Source organism: Triturus cristatus, chromosome 6 (genome assembly GCF_964204655.1).
Source record: "Triturus cristatus chromosome 6, aTriCri1.1, whole genome shotgun sequence".
Classification (NCBI taxonomy): domain Eukaryota; kingdom Metazoa; phylum Chordata; class Amphibia; order Caudata; family Salamandridae; genus Triturus; species Triturus cristatus.
The window spans coordinates 1,433,026,829-1,433,052,825 of record NC_140589.1 but is presented as its reverse complement, the minus strand read 5'-3'; the positions used below and the strand labels follow the sequence as shown (position 1 = coordinate 1,433,052,825).

At 56.9% G+C, this 25,997-nt stretch overlaps 1 protein-coding gene across 3 annotated transcripts in view; it reads right to left on the bottom strand.

The window, feature by feature from the left end:
* MTHFD1L (methylenetetrahydrofolate dehydrogenase (NADP+ dependent) 1 like) overlaps positions 1–25,997 on the bottom strand; it is a 1,409,858-nt gene that overhangs the window by 1,030,926 nt on the left and 352,935 nt on the right. For all 3 annotated transcript variants that reach the window (XM_085612491.1, XM_085612490.1, XM_085612492.1), the window contains exon 11: positions 22,528–22,701. In XM_085612491.1, the coding sequence (XP_085468617.1) occupies positions 22,528–22,701 (174 nt within the window). The remainder of the gene's footprint in view (positions 1–22,527; positions 22,702–25,997) is intronic.

Genomic DNA, 25,997 nt, shown 5'->3' with positions numbered 1-25,997 from the left:
GCCGCGAGTCACTCAGCAGGCTTAGGCGCAAAGTCGGAGGTGTTACGATCTTCCAGGAGCCGCGAGTCACTCAGCAGGCTTAGGCACAAGTTCGGAGGTGTTACGATCTTCCAGGAGCCGCGAGTCACTCAGCAGGCTTAGGCACAAGTTCAGAGGTGTTACGATCTTCCAGGAGCCGCGAGTCACTCAGCAGGCTTAGGCACAAGTTCAGAGGTGTTACGATCTTCCAGGAGCCGTGAGTCACTCAGCAGGCTTACGTTGTTCCAGCGTCGAATCTGCCGGACCGACCCAGAGCACCCCTTGTTATAGGTCGACCCCTCTTTGATGTCCGGGGTCGGTGGAGGCAGGGGTCTTGTCACCTGGGGGTCGCTTGTCGGGGTTTCCTGCTATTGTCTTTTGATCTCGTTCAGGGCCGGGGCGGGAGGAGTCCCAGACACCCAGCAGGCGTGGAGCCAGCTCTCAGGGAGGCCGGAGGGCCGATCGAAACCCATCGTCCCAGGGGAGTCCAGAGGTGCGATAGAAACTGCTCCTCCCTCTCTCATCCCCCTGGAAGTGTGATGTCCTCCAGCCGGAGTGGCGCTTCTAGGCCAGGGTCGCGCTGGGGCCGGGCGGCCATCTTGACGCATGAAGTGGGCATGCGGGCCCGGGGTGGCCGAAAGGAGAGTGGCCATGGACGAGGATGTCCGGGCCGGGTGCGGGTGTTCTGGTAGGAAGGACCGGCTGGGCCGGGTGGTTGGGGCTGCAGGTACCAGGTTTCGGTGGTGCGGGTGCACGGAGGGCCGTTCTGCGAGGCCGGGTCCAACACGCGTCCCCCCCAGCTGAAAGCCGGAGAGAACTGCCCATCATCTTGGGGGGTTCTCTTCGCTGAGGCGGAAGAACCGGGAGAGGCCGTCAGCGTTGGCGTGGTCCGTACCAGGGCGGTGTTCTACGGTGAAATCCATCCCCTGGAGGGAGATTGACCACCGCAGTAGCTTGGGGTTTTCCCCTCGCATCTGCATGAGCCACCGCAAGGGCCGATGGTCAGTTTGGACTCTGAAATGCGTGCCGAACAGGTAGGGTCGTAGCTTTTTGAGTGCCCAGACCACGGCAAAGGCTTCGCGCTCTATGGTGCTCCACCTCTGCTCTCGGGGCAGCAGCCGCCGACTGAGGAAGGCGACGGGCTGGTCTAGGCCTTGGTCATTCACTTGGGACAGGACGGCCCCAATGCCATGTTCGGAGGCATCGGTCTGGACTAGGAACTCCTTGGCATAGTCGGGAGCCTGGAGGACGGGAGCAGTGCACATGGCCTTTTTTAGAGCATCGAAAGCCTCCTGGCAGGCAGCCGTCCACTGCACCTTCTTTGGCTGTTTTTTAGATGTGAGTTCGGTGAGCGGGCCGACCAGGCTGCCATATCCCCGAATGAAGCGTCGGTAGTATCCTGTGAGTCCCAGGAAGGCTCGGACCTCCGTCTGGGTGATGGGTGGTTCCCAGGCCAGGATGGCGTCGATCTTTGGCTGTAGAGGGGCTACCTGGCCGCTCCCGACCCGGTGCCCCAGGTAGACTACGGAGCCTTGCCCGATCTGGCACTTGCTAGCTTTTACTGTGAGGCCGGCCTGGCGCAGGGCGGCTAGCACCCTCCGGAGGTGCTGGAGGTGCTCACTCCACTCTGAACTGAAGACGGCGATATCGTCTAGATATGCCGCGCTGAACTGTTCCAACCCGGCCAGGACCTTATTCACCAGTCGCTGGAAAGTGGCCGGGGCATTTTTCATCCCGAAGGGCATCACGCGGAAGCGGTAGTGCCCGTCGGGGGTGGAGAAAGCGGACCGCTCCTTGGCCCCTTCGGTGAGCGCAATCTGCCAGTATCCGCAGGTGAGGTCGAATGTGCTGAGGAACCGGGCTGCCCCTAGTCGGTCAATGAGTTCGTCGGCTCGTGGAATGGGGTGGGCATCGGCTCGGGTAACGTCATTGAGCCCCCGGTAATCCACGCCATGAACACACCAGTTGGTGACCCGGGGGGTCAGAGAGAAGAGGTCGGCAAATTGTCTTAGGAGCTGGCGGCAGTCCGCTTGTTGCTGGGCAGTGAGGGCTGGGGAGAGGTTCACTCCCTCCACGGAGCCATCCTGCTCCTTGACACACAGGAGGTCCGGGAGGGGATCCGACTCATCTTCGGCCCCGTCATCGGTGGCCAGCAGGAGGCTCAGTTCTGTCCGCACGAAGTGAGGCTTGAGTCGGTTCACATGCAGGACCCGGAGGGGGTCCCGGGGCGACTGGACGTCCACCAAGTACGTAACTGGACTCTTTCGCTCAACCACCTTGTAAGGCCCAGACCATCGGTCCTGGAGGGCGCCAGGCTTCACGGGGGCCATGACCCACACCTGCTGGCCCGGCTGGAACTCAACCAGAGTGGCATTCTGGTCGTACCAGCGTTTCATCTCTTCTTGACTCGCCTCCAGGTTGGCCTCGGCCAGTTCTCGGAACTTCCTGGTCTGGTTCCGGAGGGCCAGGACGTATTGGAACACATCTCGGGGGGTGGTCTGGGGTGCCGCCTCCCACTCTTCCTTTACCAAACTGAGGGGACCTCGGACGGGGTGCCCATAGAGTAACTCAAACGGGCTGAATCCTAGGGACTTCTGGGGGACCTCTCTATACGCGAACAATAGGCAAGGGAGCAGGACGTCCCACTTCCGCCGGAGGGGTTCTTCTAGGCCAGCGATCATCCCTTTCAAAGTCCTATTAAACCTTTCTACTAGGCCGTTTCCTTGGGGATGGTACGGGGTGGTGAACTTATAGGACACCCCACATTGTTGCCACAGGGACGTCATATACCTTGAGATAAAATTAGTGCCGCGATCGCTCACGACCTCGCGGGGAAACCCCACCCTGGAAAAGATCCCCATCAGGGCCCGGCCCACCACAGGGGCCGTAATGGTGCGCAGGGGGATAGCCTCCGGATAGCGGGTGGCGTGGTCCACTAGGACCAAGATAAAACGGTGGCCTTGGGAGGTGGGGGGGTCCAGTGGTCCCACGATGTCGATCCCGACTCGTTCGAAGGGGGTACTGACGACCGGGAAGGGTTGGAGGGGAGCCTTGAGTTTCCCTCCACTCTTTCCACTAGCCTGGCACGTGGGGCAGGACTTGCAATGGGCCTCTACCGCTGCTCTCATCTTAGGCCAGTAAAAATGGGTCACAAGACGGTTGTACGTCTTGTCCTGTCCCAGGTGACCGGCGAGGGGGACGTCGTGGGCTAAACCCAGGAGGAAATCTCGGAAGCGGAGGGGTACCACCAGTACCCGTCCAGATCCCAGCTCCACCGACTTCTGCTCACTGTACAGGATGCTATTCTCCCAATAGATTCGGTGCGTCCCGGTCTGGTCACCTGCGGCTTGGCCCTCGGCTTGGCGCCGCAGCCCGACCAGGGAAGGACAAGTGGCTTGCTCCCTGCAAAACTCCTCCCGAGTGGGTCCGCCCTCGTGGCGCCATTGGGCCAACTCGGGTAGATCGCCTAACTCAGGGACCGGGTCAGGGTCGGATGGTGTGGGTTCATCGCTAGCGACGGACCCTTCTGATGGGGGGACGGAAGGACCCTCGGCGGGGACTGTTCTGATCTCTTCGATCGGGGTGCTCTCGACTTCCCTCTGGGGAGTGAGTCGGGCGGACATAGATCGGGTGGTGGCGCACACCCACTCGGGGAGTCCCATCATTCCCAGGTGGGCCTTACGCTCTACGTGCTTCCATGGGGAACTCTCTAGGTCGTTCCCTAAAAGGCAGTCGACCGGCTGGGAGGTTCTTACGGCCACCTTGAGTTTGCCTATCACCCCTCCCCACTCAAATGGCACCAGGGCTACCTGGCACATGCTCTCTCTATTGTCTGCGGATATTACAGGGCAAAAGACGTTGGGGAGGATCTGCTCTTCGGGGACTAGGTGCCTGAGGACACCGGTGATACTGGCCCCGGTGTCTCGCAGGGCCTCTACCTGGTGGCCATTGATTTTGACAAGCTGCCCATACTTCTGGGTGTTGGAGGGGAGGAGGCTACCAGGGATCATCTCCCTATCTCCCAGGGATACTAGGGCCATTGCTGCGGGTTCCCACTCTTCGGCTTCCTCCACCCCCTCCCCCAGGGCTACGTTGGCTATCTGTCTCGTCGGGGGGACTTGGGTGGCCATGGGGCACTCTGGGTCATTGGCGTAGTGCCCGGGTTTCTGGCAGCGAAAACATGTGACGGTCACCCGGTGTCCCCGTTTCCCAGGGGGCCCGGTTACTGGTGGAGGGGGCGCCGGGAAAGGTGGAGGTGGTGTCTTCGGGGGGATAGGCTGGGACTCTCTCGGCCCTCCCTGGTTCCCTCCTCCTCTCTGGCGGGGTGGTCCCTGACTGGTTCGGGGGTACTCTCCTACCATGCCCCGGGAGACCCGGGTGTTGGTCCAGCGGTCGGCCTCCACAGCCAGCTTCCGGGGATCTGTGAGCTTACTGTCCAGCAGATGCTGACGTAGTTCTACGAAGCAGTTCGCAGCTAGATGTTCCCACAACATGAGATCAGTGAGTTCGGCCAGGGTGGTGACCTTGCTGCCCTTGGTCCACCCATCGAAGGCCCGACTGAAAAAGTTTACATATTCCACCCAGGTGGTGCCCGGGATCTTCCTGCAGTCCCGGAACCGTTGACGGTACATTTCTGGGGTGAGGCCGTATCTTGTGAGTAGAGCCTCTTTCATGTGGCTGTAGGAGGTCTGCAGGGAGAGGGGTAGGTCGAGCAGGGTGTCCCTTCCTTCGCTCAGAAACCGCCCCCACAGCCCCGCCCCCCAGTCCTTCTGCGGGATCCGATGGGAGGTCATGGCGACCTCGTAGGCCCGAAACCATTGCTGAATGTCATCGTTTTTATAATATTCCTTGACCACATCCTTCGGGATGTGGACCTTCTGTTCCGCTGGGGGGGCCGTCTCTCGGTTACTTGGGGGCCTCCCTTCCTCGTTTCGGGCCTTGAGCTCGAGTTCCTTTAAGCTGCGTTCGTGCTCCAGCTGGAGCTTCCTTCCTTCGTGCTCCCGTTGGAGCTTTTTCTCCTCCAGTTCGCCTTGTACACGCATTTGTTCTACCGCTAGCTTTTTTTCCGCTAACTTCAATTCGCCCTCAATTTTGAGTTTGGCCAGCTCTAGTTCATGATTGCGGCTTCTCTCTCTGTCCGCGAGTTCTTCTGGGGAGAAGCCCCCGTCTGGTACGCCTCCTCGCACCTGATTGCTGCTGCTTTCACTTTGGGGAGGTTCGGTTTCGTCGGGGCGCTCCCCCGTGCCTTCCGGGCGGGAGGCCCCGGTCTCCACCCAAGTTTTCAGTGCTTTCTGCAAATCTTCCTTCGTGTTGAGACCAGTGGTAGCGATTTTAAGTTCTTTGCAAAATTGCTTCAGCTCCTTGTGTGTATATTCTTCTAGATGCTCCACCTGGAACACCCTGTTGGCGTTGTTTTCTGCGGGGCTCATGGCGCTTCCTTCTGCCATCCTTGTCGGTAGTGCGTCCGTTGTTCATGGTACGATCTCTAGGTGATGGGCCCGAATCCCGTCGCTTGCCACCAATGTTAGACGGTGACCTCAGAGGAGCCCGGAAGGGGGTCCTGACTACCCTGAGACCCACCCTCGAAGTATCGTAGCCGGGCACTGGCGGGAGACTCCCCAGGGGGAGGAATCTCGCAGCTAGGATCGTACTTCTGGCACCACACGACACAGAGTAACCACACTGGTTATTCTCAGAAACAATCTTTATCAAGTAGGTTATCACGGCAAATATGTACAAGGTGTGCACAGGCTCAAGAGTCTCGGAAAGGTAGGGGGGTAGCGGGACAGTCTTTGGCAAAAGTTCAAGCAGGGACGTATCCGGCGCACAGCTCACAATCCTCGAGCCGGGGGATACGGAGTCGTAGTCGGGGTCCGGCGGGACCGTGAGAGTCTGGGGGAGCCGCGAGTCACTCAGCGGGCTCAGGTACAGGTTCAGAGGTGTACGATCTTCAAGGAGCCGCGAGTCTCTCAGCAGGCTTAGGCACAAGTTCGGAGATGTTACGATCTTCCAGGAGCCGCGAGTCACTCAGCAGGCTTAGGCGCAAAGTCGGAGGTGTTACGATCTTCCAGGAGCCGCGAGTCACTCAGCAGGCTTAGGCACAAGTTCGGAGGTGTTACGATCTTCCAGGAGCCGCGAGTCACTCAGCAGGCTTAGGCACAAGTTCAGAGGTGTTACGATCTTCCAGGAGCCGCGAGTCACTCAGCAGGCTTAGGCACAAGTTCAGAGGTGTTACGATCTTCCAGGAGCCGCGAGTCACTCAGCAGGCTTACGTTGTTCCAGCGTCGAATCTGCCGGACCGACCCAGAGCACCCCTTGTTATAGGTCGACCCCTCTTTGATGTCCGGGGTCGGTGGAGGCAGGGGTCTTGTCACCTGGGGGTCGCTTGTCGGGGTTTCCTGCTATTGTCTTTTGATCTCGTTCAGGGCCGGGGCGGGAGGAGTCCCAGACACCCAGCAGGCGTGGAGCCAGCTCTCAGGGAGGCCGGAGGGCCGATCGAAACCCATCGTCCCAGGGGAGTCCAGAGGTGCGATAGAAACTGCTCCTCCCTCTCTCATCCCCCTGGAAGTGTGATGTCCTCCAGCCGGAGTGGCGCTTCTAGGCCAGGGTCGCGCTGGGGCCGGGCGGCCATCTTGACGCATGAAGTGGGCATGCGGGCCCGGGGTGGCCGAAAGGAGAGTGGCCATGGACGAGGATGTCCGGGCCGGGTGCGGGTGTTCTGGTAGGAAGGACCGGCTGGGCCGGGTGGTTGGGGCTGCAGGTACCAGGTTTCGGTGGTGCGGGTGCACGGAGGGCCGTTCTGCGAGGCCGGGTCCAACACCCTACACATAAATGAAGCGGTGAGACCAGTGGCACAGCATCACAGGAGAGTGCCGATCCACCTACAACCGCAAGTGGAGGAAGAAATAAATAACTTACTGCAGCAAGACATAATTGAGCCGGCAGACGGGCCAACACCGTGGGTATCACCGATTGTGGCAGTCCCGAAGAAAAATACGTCCAAAATAAGGATCTGTGTGGACATGAGACTACCGAACACTGCAATATCGAGGGAACGTCATCCAGGACCTCATCTGAACGACATGATCCGCAGGTTGACGATAACACAAGTGAAAGGAACAATGATAACAGCAGAGTCAGACAGCAGGCGAATCACAAGGAACAGCTCACACTTCAAAGGCTTGAAAGAAGAAAAAGAGGAAGAACACGTGACAGGCACCGAAGGGATAACAACAAGACGGGTCCGCCTGCAAGACAAGAACCACTGCAAATGTCGGAACTACCAAGAGCAGTATGGACAACAATGGCCGCTGATTTCTTTGGACCTCTAGACGCGGGAACTTACCTACTGGTCATAATAGATGAATACTCCAGATTCCCGATTGTGCGATCAGTCTCCTCAACGTCAGCAGCCGCAACGCTACCTGTTCTGGACGACATATTCGCAGCATGGGGCTCCCCGGAGACGGTGAAAACGGATAATGGCCCTCCGTTCTCAGGAGAGGAGTTCCGAAGGTTCATGGCTTACCTCGGAATACAGCACAGAAAGGTAACACCACTATGGCCGCAAGCAAACGGCATGGTCGAAAGATTTATGGGAAACATCAAGAAGGCAGTTCAGAGGGCGAAACTGTCGCAGATTTCCCTAGGACAAGCACTATGCCAAATGCTGAGGGATTACAGAAACACGCCTCATGGATCTACAGGGAAATGCCCGGCGGAGCTAGTACTAGGGAGGACAAGCAGAACAAGGCTGCCGCAGATAGAAGGACTGGCCGCGCCGGGGCACGAAGGCGTGGCAGCAAAAGATGAGGCAGCCAAGAAGAGAATGAAGGAATATGCTGATGGAAGACGACATGCCACCGAATCACACCTCCATGAAGGAGACACTGTCATTGTACGACAGAGACAACAACGGAAGTCAGACAGTGCATTCGCCCACGACCCATTGACGATAACACAAGTGAAAGGAACAATGATAACAGCAGAGTCAGACAGCAGGCGAATCACAAGGAACAGCTCACACTTCAAAGGCTTGAAAGAAGAAAAAGAGGAAGAACACGTGACAGGCACCGAAGGGATAACAACAACGAAGGAATGCAATGGAGCAGGTGTCGCAGAAGCAACAAGGCCAAAGGAGGGCCAAGGACAGGTGGAGAGTGTTGGACCCGGCCTCGTAGAATGGCCCTCCGTGCCCCCGCACCCCCGAAACCGGGTGCCTGCAGCCCAAGCACGCGGCCCAGCCGACCTTTCCCACCAGGGCACCTGCACCAACCCCGGACATCCCCGTCCATGGCCTCTCTCCTTTCGGCCACCCCGGGCCCGCGTGCCCACTCCCTGCAACAAGATGGCCGCCCGGCTCCAGCGCGACCCGGGCCTCGAGGCGCCACTCTGGCTGGAGGACATCACGCTTCCAGGGGATGAGAGAGGGAGGAGCAGTTTCTATCGCACCTCTGAACTCCCCTGGGACGATGGGTTTCGATCGGCCCTCCGGCCTCCCTGCGGGCTGGCTCCGTGCCTGCTGGGTGTCTGAGACTCCTCCCGACCCGGCCCTGAAAGGATCAAAAGACAATAGCAGGAAACCCCGACAAACGGCCCCCAGGTGACGAGACCCCTGCCTGCGCAGACTCCGGACATCAAAGCGGGGTCGACCTATAACAAGGGGTGCTCTGAGACTGTCCGGCAGATTCGACGCTGGAACAACGAGAGCCTGCTGACGTGGTCGCGGCTCCCTGAAGATCGTAAGACCTCCGAACCTGTACCTGAGCCCTGCTGAGTGACTCGCGGCTCCCTGAAGATCGTAAGACCTCCGAACCTGTACCTGAGCCCTGCTGAGTGACTCGCGGCTCCCTGAAGATCGTAAGACCTCCGAACTTGTACCTGAGCCCTGCTGAGTGACTCGCGGCTCCCCCAGACTCTCCCGGTCCCGCCGGACCCCGACTCCGACCACGTATCCCCCAGCTCGAGGATTGTGAGCTGTGCGCCGGACACGTCCCTGCTTGGAACCGTTACCAGAGACAGTCCCGCTACCCCCTACCTTTCCGAGACTCTTGAGCCCGTGCTCACCTTGTACATATTTGCAGTGATACTTATTTGATAAAGCTTGTTTCTGAGAATACCCAGTGTGGTCTCCCTGTGTCGTGTGGCGCCAGAAGTACGATCCTAGTTCCGAGATTCCTCCCCCTGGGGAATCTCTCGCCAGTGCCCGGCTACAATACTACGCGGGTGGGACTCAGGGAAGTCAGGACCCCTTTCCGGGCTCCTCTGAGGTCGCCGTCTAACATTGGTGGCAAGCGACGGGATTCGGGCCCATCACCTAGAGATCGTACAGTGAACAACGGACGCACGACCAACAAAGATGGCAGAAGGAAGCGCCATGAGCTCCGCAGAAACCAACACCAACAGAATGTTCCAGGTGGAGCATCTGGAAGAATACACACACAAAGAGCTAAAACAATTTTGCAAAGAACTTAAAATAGCTACCACTGGCCTCAACACTAAGGAAGACTTGCAGAAAGCACTGAAAACTTGGGTGGAGACCGGGGCATCCCGCCCGGAAGGCACGGGGGAGCGCCCCGACGAAACCGAACCCCCTCCAAGTGAAAGCAGCGACAATCAGGTGCAAGGCATCGTACCAGACGGGGGCCTATCCCCGGGAGAACTCGCGGACAGAGAGACGCCGCAGTCATGAACTCGAGTTAGCCAAACTCAAGATCGAGGGCGAATTGAAGTTAGCGGAGAAAAAGCTAGCGGTAGAGCAAATGCGCGTACAAGGCGAACTAGAAGAAAAGAAGCTCCAACGGGAGCACGAAGGAAGAAAGCTCCAACTAGAGCACGAACGCAGCTTAAAGGAACTCGAGCTCAAGGCCCGAAATGAGGACGGTAGGCCCTCGGGGAACCGAGAGACGGCCCCCCCAGCGGAACAGAAGGTCCACATCCCCAAGGATGTGGTCAAAGAATATTATAAAAACGATGACATTCAGCAATGGTTTCGGGCCTACGAGGTCGCCATGACCTCCCATCGGATTCCACAGCAGGACTGGGGGGCGGGGTTGTGGGGGCGGTTTCTGAGCGAAGGAAGGGACACCCTGCTCGACCTACCCCTCTCCCTGCAGACCTCCTACAGCCACATGAAAGAGGCGCTCCTCACAAGATACGGCCTCACCCCAGAAATGTATCGCCAACGGTTCCGGGACTGCAGGAAGATCCCGGGCACCACCTGGGTTGAGTATGTAAACTTTTTTAGTCGGGCCTTCGATGGGTGGGTCAAGGGCAGCAAGGTCACCACCCTTGCCGAACTCACTGACCTCATGTTATGGGAACATCTGGCTGCGAACTGCTTCGTAGAGCTGCGTCAACATCTGCTGGATAGCAAGCTCACAGATCCCCGGAAGCTGGCTGTGGAGGCCGACCGCTGGACCAACACCCGGGTCTCCCGGGGCATGGTAGGAGAGTACCCCCGAACCAGTCAGGGACCACCCCGCCAGAGAGGGGGAGGGAACCAGGGAGGGCCGAGAGAGTCCCAGCCTAGCCCCCCGAAGACACCACCTCCACCTTTCCCGGCGCCCCCCCCACCAGTAACAGGGCCCCCTGGGAGACGAGGACACCGGGTGACCGTCACATGTTTTCGTTGCCAGAAACCCGGGCACTACGCCAATGACCCAGAGTGCCCCATGGCCACCCAAGTCACCCCTGCGAGACAGATAGCCAACGTAGCCCTAGGGGAGGAGGTTGAGGAAGCCGAGGAGTGGGAACCCGCCGCTATGGCCCTAGTATCCCTGGGAGATAGGGAAATGATCCCTGGTAGCCTCCTACCGTCCAACACACAGAAATATGGGCAGCTCGTTAAGATCAACGGCCACCAGGTAGAGGCCCTGCGGGACACCGGGGCCAGTATCACCGGTGTCCTCAGGCACCTAGTTCCCGAGGAGCAGATCCTCCCCAATGTCTTTTGCCCCGTAATCTCTGCAGACAATAGGGAAAGTATGTGTCAGGTAGCCCTGGTGCCATTTGAGTGGGGAGGGGTGATAGGGAAGCTCAAGGTGGCCGTAAGAACCTCCCAGCCGGTCGACTGCCTCTTAGGGAACGACCTGGAGAGTTCTCCCTGGAAGCACGTAGAGCGCAAGGCCCACCTAGGAATGATGGGACTCCCCGAGTGGGTGTGTGCCACCACCCGATCTATGACAGCCCGACTCACTCCCCGGAGAGAAGTCGAGAGCACCCCGGTCGAAGAAACCCGTACCGTCCCCGCCGAGGGTCCTCCCGTTCCCCCATCGGAAGGGTCCGTCGCCAGCGACGAACCCGCACCATCCGACCCCGCCCCGGTCCCCGAGTTGGGGGATCTACCCGAGTTGGCCCATTGGCGCCACGAGGGCGGGCCCACCCGGGAAGAATTTTGCCGGGAGCAAGCCACCTGTTCTTCCCTGGTCGGGCTGCGGCGCCAGGCCGAGGGCCAAGCCGCAGGTGACCAGACCGGAACGCACCGAATCTATTGGGAGAATAACATCCTGTATAGTGAGCAGAAATCAGTGGAGCTGGGATCCGGACGGGTACTGGTGGTACCCCTCCGCTTCCGGGATTTCCTCCTGGGCTTAGCCCACGATGTCCCCCTTGCCGGTCACCTGGGTCAGGACAAGACCTACAGCCGTCTCGTGACCCATTTTTATTGGCCTAAGATGAAAGCAGCGGTAGAGGCACACTGCAAGTCCTGCCCCACGTGCCAAGCCAGTGGGAAGAGTGGGGGGAAGCGCAAGGCTCCCCTCCAACCCTTCCCGGTCGTCAGTACCCCCTTCGAACGAGTCGGAATCGACATCGTGGGGCCACTGGACCCCCCCACCTCCCAAGGTCACCGCTTCATCTTGGTCCTAGTAGACCACGCCACCCGCTATCCAGAGGCTATTCCCCTGCGCACCATTACGGCCCCCGTGGTGGGCCGGGCCCTGATGGGGATCTTTTCCAGGGTGGGTTTCCCCCACGAGGTCGTGAGCGATCGCGGCACTAATTTTATATCAAGGTATATGACGTCCCTGTGGCAACAATGTGGGGTGTCCTATAAGTTCACCACCCCGTACCATCCCCAAGGGAACGGCCTAGTAGAGAGGTTTAATAGGACTTTGAAAGGGATGATCGCTGGCCTAGAAGAGCCCCTCCGGCGTAAGTGGGACGTCCTGCTCCCCTGCCTCTTGTTCGCTTACCGGGAGGTCCCCCAGAAGTCCTTAGGGTTCAGCCCGTTTGAATTACTCTATGGGCACCCCGTCCGAGGTCCCCTCAGCTTGGTTAAGGAAGGGTGGGAGGCAGCACCCCAGACCACCCCCCGAGATGTGTTCCAATATGTCCTGGCCCTCCGGAACCAGACCAGGAGGTTCCGAGAACTGGCCGAGGCCAACCTGGAGGCGAGTCAAGAAGAGATGAAGCGCTGGTACGACCAGAATGCTACTCTGGTCGAGTTCCAGCCGGGCCAGCAGGTGTGGGTCATGGCCCCCGTGAAGCCTGGCGCTCTCCAGGACCGATGGACTGGGCCCTACAAAGTGGTTGAGAGGAAGAGCCAAGTCACCTACTTGGTGGACGTCCAGTCGCCTCGGGATCCCCTCCGGGTCCTGCACGTGAACCGCCTCAAGCCTCACTTCGTGCGGACAGAACTGAGCCTCCTGCTGGCCACCGATGACGGGGCCGAAGATGAGTCGGATCCCCTCCCGGACCTCCTGTGTGTCAAGGAGCAGGATGGCTCCGTGGAGGGAGTGAACCTCTCCCCAGCCCTCACTGCCCAGCAACAAGCGGACTGCCGCCAGCTCCTCAGACAATTTTCTGACCTCTTCTCCCTGACCCCCCGGGTCACCAACTGGTGTGTTCACGATGTGGACACCGGGGACAGCCCTCCGGTGAGACACCGAGCCTACCGGGTTCCTGACCGGGTCCGGTCCTGTATTCAAGCCGAAGTCTCAAAGATGTTGACCCTGGGGGTGATCGAGCCCTCTGACAGTCCCTGGGCCAGCCCCGTGGTCCTGGTCCCGAAGGCAGCGGCCCCCGGTGTCGCCCCCGAGCTCCGGTTCTGCGTGGATTACCGGGGGCTCAATGACGTTACCCGAGCCGATGCCCACCCCATTCCACGAGCCGACGAGCTCATTGACCGACTAGGGGCCGCCCGGTTCCTCAGCACTTTCGACCTCACCTGCGGCTACTGGCAGATTGCGCTCACCGAAGGGGCCAAGGAGAGGTCTGCTTTCTCCACCCCCGATGGGCACTACCGCTTCCGCGTGATGCCCTTCGGGATGAAAAATGCCCCGGCCACTTTCCAGAGACTGGTAAATAGGGTCCTGGCCGGGCTAGAACAGTTCAGCGCGGCCTATCTGGACGACATCGCTGTCTTCAGTTCAGAGTGGAGCGAGCACCTCCAGCACCTCCGGAGAGTGCTAACCGCCCTGCGCCAGGCGGGCCTCACCGTAAAAGCCAGCAAGTGCCAGATCGGGCAAGGATCCGTAGTCTACCTGGGGCACCAAGTCGGGAGTGGCCAGGTCGCTCCTCTACAGCCAAAGATCGACGCCATCCTGGCCTGGGACCCACCCATCACCCAAACGGAAGTCCGAGCCTTTCTGGGACTCACGGGCTACTACCGCCGATTCATTCGGGGGTATGGCAGCCTGGTCGGCCCTCTCACTGAACTCACGTCTAAAAAACAGCCAAAGAAGGTGCAATGGACGGCTGCCTGCCAGGAAGCTTTCGATGCTCTAAAAAAGGCCATGTGCACGGCCCCCGTCCTCCAGGCTCCCGACTACACCAAGGAGTTCATAGTCCAGACCGATGCCTCCGAGCATGGCATTGGGGCCGTCCTGTCCCAAGTGAATGATCAAGGCCTAGACCAGCCCGTCGCCTTCCTCAGTCGGCGGCTGCTACCCCGAGAACAGAAGTGGAGCACCATAGAGCGCGAAGCCTTTGCCGTGGTCTGGGCACTCAAAAAACTACGACCCTACCTGTTCGGCACTCATTTCAGGGTCCAAACTGACCATCGGCCCTTGCGATGGCTCATGCAGATGCGAGGAGAAAACCCCAAGCTACTGCGGTGGTCAATCTCCCTCCAGGGAATGGACTTCACCGTAGAACACCGCCCTGGGACGGACCACGCCAACGCTGACGGCCTCTCCCGGTTCTTCCGCCTCAGCGAAGAGAACCCCCCAAGGTGATGGGCAGTTCTCTCCGGCTTTCAGCTGGGGGGGACGCGTGTTGGACCCGGCCTCGTAGAATGGCCCTCCGTGCCCCCGCACCCCCGAAACCGGGTGCCTGCAGCCCAAGCACGCGGCCCAGCCGACCTTTCCCACCAGGGCACCTGCACCAACCCCGGACATCCCCGTCCATGGCCTCTCTCCTTTCGGCCACCCCGGGCCCGCGTGCCCACTCCCTGCAACAAGATGGCCGCCCGGCTCCAGCGCGACCCGGGCCTCGAGGCGCCACTCTGGCTGGAGGACATCACGCTTCCAGGGGATGAGAGAGGGAGGAGCAGTTTCTATCGCACCTCTGAACTCCCCTGGGACGATGGGTTTCGATCGGCCCTCCGGCCTCCCTGCGGGCTGGCTCCGTGCCTGCTGGGTGTCTGAGACTCCTCCCGACCCGGCCCTGAAAGGATCAAAAGACAATAGCAGGAAACCCCGACAAACGGCCCCCAGGTGACGAGACCCCTGCCTGCGCAGACTCCGGACATCAAAGCGGGGTCGACCTATAACAAGGGGTGCTCTGAGACTGTCCGGCAGATTCGACGCTGGAACAACGAGAGCCTGCTGACGTGGTCGCGGCTCCCTGAAGATCGTAAGACCTCCGAACCTGTACCTGAGCCCTGCTGAGTGACTCGCGGCTCCCTGAAGATCGTAAGACCTCCGAACCTGTACCTGAGCCCTGCTGAGTGACTCGCGGCTCCCTGAAGATCGTAAGACCTCCGAACTTGTACCTGAGCCCTGCTGAGTGACTCGCGGCTCCCCCAGACTCTCCCGGTCCCGCCGGACCCCGACTCCGACCACGTATCCCCCAGCTCGAGGATTGTGAGCTGTGCGCCGGACACGTCCCTGCTTGGAACCGTTACCAGAGACAGTCCCGCTACCCCCTACCTTTCCGAGACTCTTGAGCCCGTGCTCACCTTGTACATATTTGCAGTGATACTTATTTGATAAAGCTTGTTTCTGAGAATACCCAGTGTGGTCTCCCTGTGTCGTGTGGCGCCAGAAGTACGATCCTAGTTCCGAGATTCCTCCCCCTGGGGAATCTCTCGCCAGTGCCCGGCTACAATACTACGCGGGTGGGACTCAGGGAAGTCAGGACCCCTTTCCGGGCTCCTCTGAGGTCGCCGTCTAACAGAGAGGCCAAGAAGAGACATTGTGAGACCGAAGAGACTAATAGAGGAAATGTGAAATGCCGCTCTAGGCAGCATCTCACGGGTCACATCAGTCGACAGTTCACATCCTGCAACTGACTACAAAAGGGACTGTCCCATTTTACTACCAACGAATGCTACTGTCGTAATGCCTTTGTGACAAAGGGGGGAGATGTAGTGTCCTGAGAAATGAGGCACTAGGACCCCGAGGAGGGCAGAGGGCAGGAGAGGTCACCGGACACCAGTTCCGGTCAAGGGGTGAGGGGCGATATACACAGGAAGCGGGGGACGAGGCAGGACGTGCAGCATGCTGGCTGCAGATACATATGCATGCAATAAATAATAGAAACTGACCTGGCTACGTGGTGGTGATTGCAGAGACGCGACGCGACAGGTGGGTGGGCAGACGGGTGGGTGGGTGGGTGGGCAGACGGGTGGGTGGGTGGACAGACCGACGGGTGGGTGGGTGGGTGGGTGGGTGGACAGACCGACTGGTGGGTGGGTGGGTGGGTGGACAGACCGACGGGTGGGTGGGTGGGTGGGTGGACAGACCGACGGGTGGGTGGGTGGACAGACCGACGGGTGGGTGGGTGGGTGGGTGGGTGGACAGACCGACGGGTGGGTGGGTGGGTGGGTGGGTGGGTGGGTGGACAGACCGACGGGTGGGTGGGTGGGTGGGTGGGTGGACAGACCGACGGGTGGGTGGGTGGGTGGGTGGACAGACCGACCGGTGGGTGGGTGGGTGGGTGGGTGGACAGACCGACCGGTGGGTGGGTGGGTGGGTGGGTGGACAGACCGACCGGTGGGTGGGTGGGTGGGTGGGTGGGTGGACAGACCGACCGGTGGGTGGGTGGGTGGGTGGGTGGGTGGACGGACCGACGGGTGGGTGGGTGGGTGGGCGGACCGATGGGTGGGTGGGTGGGTGGGTGGGCGGACCGACGGGTGGGTGGGTGGGCGGGCGGGTGGGTGGACAGACCGACGGGTGGGTGGGTGGGCGGGCGGGTGGGTGGACAGACCGACGGGTGGGTGGGTGGGCGGGCGGGTGGGTGGACAGACCGACGGGTGGGTGGGTGGGTGGGCGGACCGACGGGTGGGTGGGTGGGCGGACCGATGGGTGGGTGGGTGGGTGGGCGGACCGACGGGTGGGTGGGTGGGCGGGCGGGCGGGTGGGTGGGTGGGCGGGCGGGTGGGTGGGTGGGTGGGTGGGTGGGTGGGTGGACGGACCGACGGGTGGGTGGGTGGGTGGGCGGGCGGGCGGGTGGGTGGGTGGGCGGGCGGGCGGGCGGGTGGGTGGGTGGGTGGGTGGACGGACCGACGGGTGGGTGGGTGGGTGGGTGGACGGACCGACGGGTGGGTGGGTGGGTGGGTGGGTGGACGGACCGGCGGGTGGGTGGGTGGGTGGGTGGGTGGACGGACCGGCGGGTGGGTGGGTGGGTGGGTGGGTGGACGGACCGGCGGGTGGGTGGGTGGGTGGGTGGACGGACCGGCGGGTGGGTGGGTGGGTGGGTGGACGGACCGACGGGTGGGTGGGTGGGTGGGTGGACGGACCGACGGGTGGGTGGACGGACCGACGGGTGGGTGGACGGACCGACGGGTGGGTGGGTGGGTGGGTGGACGGACCGACGGGTGGGTGGGTGGGTGGGTGGACGGACCGACGGGTGGGTGGGTGGGTGGGTGGGTGGACGGACCGACGGACCGACGGGTGGGTGGGTGGGTGGACGGACCGACGGGTGGGTGGGTGGGTGGACGGACGGACCGACGGGTGGGTGGACGGACCGACGGGTGGGTGGGCGGACCGACGGTTGGGTGGGTGGGTGGACGGACGGACCGACGGGTGGGTGGGCAGACCGACGGTTGGGTGGGTGGGTGGACGGACGGACCGACGGGTGGGTGGGCGGACCGACGGTTGGGTGGGTGGACGGACGGACCGACGGGTGGGTGGGTGGGCGGATCGACGATTGGGTGGGTGGGTGGACAGACGGACCGACGGGTGGGTGGGCGGACAGACGGTTGGGTGGGTGGGTGGACAGACGGACCGACGGGTGGGTGGGCGGACCGACGGTTGGGTGGGTGGGTGGACAGACGGACCGACGGTTGGGTGGGTGGGTGGACGGACCGACGGTTGGGTGGGTGGGTGGGTGGACGGACCGACGGTTGGGTGGGTGGGTGGGTGGACGGACGGACCGACGGTTGGGTGGGTGGGTGGGTGGGTGGACGGACGGACCGACGGTTGGGTGGGTGGGTGGGTGGGTGGACGGACGGACCGACGGTTGGGTGGGTGGACGGACGGACCGACGGTTGGGTGGGTGGACGGATGGACCGACGGTTGGGTGGGTGGGTGGGTGGACGGACGGACCGACGGGTGGGCGGACCGACGGTTGGGTGGGTGGGTGGACGGACGGACCGACGGGTGGGTGGGCGGACCGACGGTTGGGTGGGTGGGTGGACGGACGGACCGACGGGTGGGTGGGCGGACCGACGGTTGGGTGGGTGGGTGGACGGACAGACCGACGGGTGGGTGGGCGGACCGACGGTTGGGTGGGTGGGTGGACGGACGGACCGACGGTTGGGTGGGTGGGTGGACGGACGGACCGACGGTTGGGTGGGTGGGTGGGTGGGTGGACGGACGGACGGACCGACGGTTGGGTGGGTGGGTGGGTGGGTGTGTGGGTGGACGGACCGACGGGTGGGTGGGCGGACCGACGGGTGGGTGGGTGGGTGGGTGGGTGGACGGACCGACGGATGGATGATGGATGGACGAATGGATGATGGATGGACGAATGGATGATGGATGGACGAATGGATGACGGATGGACGAATGGATGACGGATGGACGAATGGATGATGGATGGACGAATGGAGGATGGATGGACGGATGACGGATAAAGATTGGATGATGAATGGATGACGATTGGATGGATGACGGATGAATGGACAACGACTGATGGACGACGACTGATGATGGATGACAAATGGACAGATGACAAATGGACAGATGACAAATGGACAGATGACAAATGGACAGATGACAAATGGACAGATGACAAATGGACAGATGACAAATGGACAGATGACAAATGGACGGATGTAGATTGGATGACAAATGGACGGATGTAGATTGGATGACAAATGGACGGATGTAGATTGGATGACCAATGGATGGATGAAGAGTGGATGACCACTGGATAAAGATTAGATGACCACTGGATAAAGATTAGATGACCACTGGATAAAGATTAGATGACCACTGGATAAAGATTAGATGACCACTGGATAAAGATTAGATGACCACTGGATAAAGATTAGATGACCACTGGATAAAGATTAGATGACCACTGGATAAAGATTAGATGACCACTGGATAAAGATTAGATGACCACTGGATAAAGATTAGATGACCACTGGATAAAGATTAGATGACCACTGGATAAAGATTAGATGAAGATTAGATGACCACTGGATAAAGATTAGATGAAGATTAGATGACCACTGGATAAAGATTAGATGAAGATTAGATGACCACTGGAAGATTAGATGAAGATTAGATGACCACTGGAAGATTAGATGAAGATTAGATGACCACTGGAAGATTAGATGAAGATTAGATGACCACTGGAAGATTAGATGACCAATGGAAGATTGGATGACGGAGGGATGACGGAGGGATGACGGAGGGATGACGGAGGGATGACGGAGGGATGACGGAGGGATGACGGAGGGATGAAGAGTGGATGACCAATGGATGAAGTGTGGATGACCAATGGATGAAGAGTGGATGACCAATGGATGAAGAGTGGATGACCAATGGATGAAGAGTGGATGACCAATGGATGAAGAGTGGATGACCAATGGATGAAGAGTGGATGAAGAGTGGATGACCAATGGATGGCTGACGGATGGATGGATGGCTGACGGACGGATGGATGGCTGGCGGATGGATGGATGGATGGATGGCTGGCGGATGGATGGATGGATGGCTGGCGGATGGATGGATGGATGGCTGGCGGATGGATGGCTGGCTGGCGGATGGATGGATGGCTGGCGGATGGATGGATGGCTGGCGGATGGATGGATGGCTGGCGGATGGATGGATGGATGGCTGGCGGATGGATGGATGGATGGCTGGCGGATGGATGGATGGCTGGCGGATGGATGGATGGCTGGCGGATGGATGATGGATGGCTGGCGGATGGATGATGGATGGCTGGCTGGCGGATGGATGGATGGATGGATGGATGGTGGATGGATGGATGGCGGGCGGGCGGATGGATGGCTGGCGGATGGATGGATGGCTGGCGGATGGATGGATGGCTGGCGGATGGATGGATGGCGGATGGATGGATGGATGGCGGATGGATGGATGGATGGCGGATGGATGGATGGATGGCGGATGGATGGCGGATGGATGGATGGCTGGCGGATGGATGGATGGCTGGCGGATGGATGGATGGATGGATGGATGGTGGATGGATGGCGGATGGATGGTGGATGGATGGATGGATGGATGGCGGATGGATGGATGGATGGCGGATGGCGGATGGATGGCGGATGGATGGATGGATGGATGGCGGAGATGGCTGGCGGGCGGATGGATGGATGGCGGATGGATGGATGGCGGATGGATGGATGGCGGATGGATGGATGGCGGATGGATGGATGGCGGATGGATGGATGGCGGATGGATGGATGGCTGGCTGGCGGATGGATGGCTGGCGGATGGATGGATGGCTGGATGGATGGATGGATGGCGGATGGATGGATGGCGGATGGATGGATGGATGGATGGATGGATGGCTGGCGGATGGATGGATGATGGATGGATGGATGGATGATGGATGGATGGATGGCTTTCCGGATGGATGGATGGCTTTCCGGATGGATGGATGGCTTTCCGGATGGATGGATGGCTTGGCGGATGGATGGCTGGCTTGGCGGATGGCTGGCTGGCGGATGGCTGGCTGGCGGATGGATGGCTGGCGGATGGATGGCTGGCGGATGGATGGCTGGCGGATGGATGGCTGGCGGATGGATGGCTGGCGGATGGATGGCTGGCGGATGGATGGCTGGCGGATGGATGGCTGGCGGATGGATGGCTGGCGGATGGATGGCTGGCGGATGGATGGCTGGCGGATGGATGGCTGGCGGATGGATGGCTGGCGGATGGATGGCTGGCGGATGGATGGAGGGAGGGAGGGATGGAGGGAGGGATGGAGGGAGGGAGGGAGGGATGGAGGGAGGGATGGAGGGAGGGATGGAGGGAGGGAGGGATGGAGGGAGGGAGGGAGGGAGGGATGGAGGGATAGAGGGATGGAGGGATAGAGGGATGGAGGGATGACGGATGGATGATGACGGATGGATGGATGGATGGATGGATGGATGATGACGGATGGATGGATGGATGGGTAGAGGACGGCTGGGTGGGTAGAGGATGGCTGGGTGGGTGGGTAGAGGACAGCTGGGTGGGTAGAGGACAGCTGGGTGGGTAGAGGACGGGGACGGGTGGGTAGAGGACAGGTGGAGGGGTGCATGGATGAGGGGTGCATGGATGAGGGGTGCATGGATGAGGGGTGCATGGATGAGGGGTGCATGGATGAGGGGTGCATGGATGAGGGGTGCATGGATGAGGGGTGCATGGATGAGGGGTGCATGGATGAGGGGTGCATGGATGAGGGGTGCATGGATGAGGGGTGCATGGATGAGGGGTGCATGGATGAGGGGTGCATGGATGAGGGGTGCATGGATGAGGGGTGCATGGATGAGGGGTGAATGGATGAGGGGTGAATGGATGAGGGGTGAATGGATGAGGGGTGAATGGATGAGGGGTGGATGAAGATTGGATGACGGATGGATGAAGATTGGATGACGGATGGATGAAGATTGGATGACAGATGGATGAAGATTGGATGACAGATGGATGAAGATTGGATGACAGATGGATGAAGATTGGATGACAGATGGATGAAGATTGGATGACAGATGGATGAAGATTGGATGACAGATGGATGAAGATTGGATGACAGATGGATGAAGATTGGATGACAGATGGATGAAGATTGGATGACAGATGGATGAAGATTGGATGACAGATGGATGAAGATTGGATGATGGATGAAGATTGGATGATGGGTGGGTGGATGATGGGTGGGTGGATGATGGGTGGGTGGATGATGGGTGGGTGGATGATGGGTGGGTGGATGATGGGTGGGTGGATGATGGGTGGGTGGATGATGGGTGGGTAGGTGGATGATGGGTGGGTGGATGATGGATGGATAAAGATTGGATGATGGGTGGGTGGATGATGGGTGGGTGGATGACGGGTGGATGATGGATGGATAAAGATTGGATGACGGGTGGGTGGATGATGGGTGGGTGGATGATGGATGGATAAAGATTGGATGACGGATAGATGACGGATAGATGACGGATAGATGACGGATAGATGGAGTGCTTGACGATTACCATCTAGGTAAGCTGGGATAGAATTAAGCATTGTTAAGGGATTAGTGTAGAGGTAGGAGGGATGGGTGACTATGGGGGGGAAGAGATTGATGTGATTATGGCTGTGAGGAAAGGGAGTGTGGGAGGTGGGCGATAGTTTAGAACTGGGAATAAGATATGGATTAGAAATGGGAATAAGATAGGGATAGGAATGACCAGCAACCTGACCGGCACTGTTCCAACAATGATGATAAGTAATCTGGGGCCGTATCATGACTCATTCTCAATTCTGCGCCGACATAGAATAAGCCTTTCTTGTTTTAAAAAAAAATAATAATAAATGGTGCCATCTAGAGCACATACCTCAACTCAGAAAATCTGAGTTTATACACAAGCTCTAGACAGCACAGCTTGGAAACTCAGAGAAGCAATTACAGCTCTGGGTCTCTAACATTATTGTCTACAACTCATGGATTAACTCAGGATTGCCCTAGGTAATTAAGTGGCACTTGAAAGAGCAATTAAAGAACGACAATAGGGTCAAAGATAGATTGTGCATCGCAGTACAAAAAAGGAATCACAATATGGCTCCATGTGTCTTAGATATAGGTGACAAAGATGACAGAGAACACCCATAGCCTAGGTCTGAGCATTAGGCTTAGCACATTTTCAAGAAAGTAAAAGAGAAATAAAATGATTCAAGTCTGATTACTCACCCAGCAACCAAAATGTATTTTCCATTGGGCTGCTCTCTTAGTCTTTCCAGCAATGACAGACGTACTTTAGCTTTGGCTCTGCCATAGACTTCAATTTCATCCGAAAGCAATCCTATTTCCTTAGCAAGCACATCCATGGATTTTGGAATCTGTCCTCTGGAGATTTCAAGATCACTATCATAAAAGAAATATGAGTTACACACTGCTTTTGGGCTAGCTCTTGTGGTTCCCGCAACAATATATCTTTCATTTCAATTCTCATCAAAGACTGATATGCAAGGAGACTGCGACTGGATACTATGAAGACTTAATTTTAATAAGAAGTCATTAAAAACACTACCTTGTATACATGTTGCAAATCACAAGTGTATGACAATACAGACCAAGGTAGCACTGTCTCAAAAGAATCATAAATTGTTCATAAATAAAGCAAGCAAAGACCAAGTAATATTTCATTAAAAGATTTTTAGATAAGGATGAATGAGAACACTAAGATTTGTAAAGCATTACAAATGTTATGCTAAAAGGCACAGCATAATTTGATTTGTAAACCAACTCTTCAGATAACATCCTGAGATATATGTTACCTACTGGCGGTCGCCAGTAGGTAGTTATAATTAGGACCCATTATTATCCATAGGAAATCCGCAACATTCTATTTAGATTAAGTTTGGCGCCGGTTGACGAATCCTCGCGTAATTTTCAAAACTCGTGGCCCGCTCCGGTCCGCTGCTATCCTGAAAGTTTCGGGGGCAGGGGGGGGGGGCATTCGTGAAGCGGCGGCCGAGAAAAAAAGGGGGGGCCCAAAACGTGTTTTCCCCATGCAATTTTCAATAGGGACCTTTAGTCGCAGCTACAGCCCGAACTGCTGAACGGAATTACACCACATTTGGCAGAAAGGTAGACCTTGGTTCAGAGTCGTGCCTTTTGCTTAAATGGTGCAAATACGTTCAGTAGTTCCTGAGAACATCAAAAGTAAATTCACATATATATCTGGGCGGAGCCTAACCACACATCTCATCGTGAGATCTGATTGGCTGTCAGTACTTCATCCAAAAAGTGTTGGCAGCCATCTTGGGACCAATATACATGATAGCACCTCATTAAAAAGCATTCCAGTTAATAGGTTTTAAGACTTTAGTTACATTATAAATCATTTGTTGATTGTACCATACTCATTTTAGGAATTGTGGTGTGTTCTAAGGTGATTTTACCATGTGAAAATGCCTTCTGCTGGGATATCATGAATCATGTTTGAGATAAAACTATTTTCTCATGCTTTTCCCACAGAGGTTTGGACGGTGATCTATAAGCTAAACTGAGAGCATATTTTCTGTAAATTCACATTATCTTTCTCAGTCATGTGAGAATGAAGTATGACATTCTCAGTAAAACATGTACATCCAACAAGGGCAGAGACTGTCAGTTGATTCCTTTGTGTTCTACTGCAGCTTCCCAGAGAGTTCCAAAGAACAACTAGAGCGCTAACAGTCCTACTTATGATAAACGTATGGCACACCTTAAGCCATCTTGATTGGAATAAAGTGGTAACACTTAAAACATTTAATTTGCAAAGGAACAAAATGAGGGGGTTTATTTTGCCATAGAAATTATGATAAGTGCTGCAGAAAGAAAAATTAGGGCACATTTTGACTTCTCAAATCCTCTTCTATTTCATTAAAAAAATTCTGACATGCAGACTGAAACATGAACTTTGAATACCAGCAGCAGACTTCCCTGGTGAGCAGTAGCTTTACTACAGTGATCTAATGAGCAACTAGAGTGCTACCATTCAGAACTTATGGCAAATGTGTGACACATCTGAATGCCTTCTTGATGGAACCAAAGTAAACAAGCATTGAAAATGCAATAGGTCTCGCCCTTGTTTAAGTTAAAGCAATTCTGTTTGTAATTAGGTGGCTTTTTTAGCTTTGCTTGTATTAGTGTTTTTCAAACTTTCATGTACATAACATGCATATGTATGCATTTATATTTGTATTTATATAGATATACAGATTATATGTGTGTGTGTGTATATATATATATATATATATATATATATATATATATATATATATATACTCACTTAAAAAACCATAGGTTTCACACATGTTATAGTTAGGTGGACATTTCACTCGTAAAAAACCAATGAAATTCCCCCGTTATAGTTAGTTCAGATAACTATAAGTGAATTTGCAAGGTTCTTTAAATGCTAATTCCTAACTATAACGTGTGTGAAACCTATGGTTTTTTTCAGTGAATTTGTACGGTTTTTTAAATGCTAAGTTATGTATGTATTATATTTTTTATATATTTATTTTACAATAAACTACGTATTAAAATTTGGTTTTTTTTAGGGTTTTTCACGGTGCGCGCACCGTGCGCGCACCCCGCGGTTTTTTGAAAAAAATGTAAATTTCTTTTTCTTCCTTCGGGGTCCTTCAGGGACCCCCTGACAAAGGCTAGGGGGTCAGGAACTCTCTACCCTGCCCCCTTTTCACGTTCGCCACCTTCCTTTTTCACTCTCGCACTGAAAACAAACAAAATGGCGGCCGACACTTCCTGATTTCGACCGATTCGAACGTTCGCTGACATTTAACCACCAATCAGAATTACGCTCGCGCACGTTAGGGTGCGCACACGGTGCGCGGCTATAGATATTTATGTGCTTTTAACTCAATTTTCTCAGGAACTACTATACAGATTGTCTCCATATATGCAAAAGGCACTTCCCTGACCTGAGGACTACCTCTTTGCCAAATTTCAAGTAATTCTGTTCAGCCGTTCGGGCTGTACCTTCGACTAAAGGTCCTATGGGAAAATGCATGGGGAAAACGGATTTTGGGACCCCCCCTTTTTTCTCGGCCCCCGCTTGACGAATCCCCCCCCCCCCGAGACTTTCAGGGTAGGAGCTGAGCGGAGCACCCCATTAGTTTTGAAAATTTGGGAAGATTCATCAACCGGCGCCAAAGTTATTCAAAATAGTATATTCAGATTTCCTATGGAAACTTGGTCCTAACTATAACTACCTACTGGCGACCGCCAGTAGATAATATATACACACATATATAAATGCATATGCGTATATATGTGTGCATGTGGAGAGAGAGTGAGTAGCAGAGAGTGAGTAGCAGAGAGTGAGTAGCAGAGAGTGAGTAGCAGAGAGTGAGTAGCAGAGAGTGAGTAGCAGAGAGTGAGTAGCAGAGAGTGAGTAGCAGAGAGTGAGTTTTATGAACATCTTAGATAATCTCTTGCCCTAATATGTACATTAAAGACACATACATATCACTTTGGAACAATTTTTTGGGAACAATTTTGTTTTTGCGGGAGTCGAGCACCCAGCACGCCCCAGCACGTATATGACGTGCCGTGATGTGCATGTGGCGCGAATGTGCAGGAGCAGGAGTCGCGGACTGGTCGCATACCAATCGCGCACATCACGTAATATTAAATGTATATGATGTAACAGA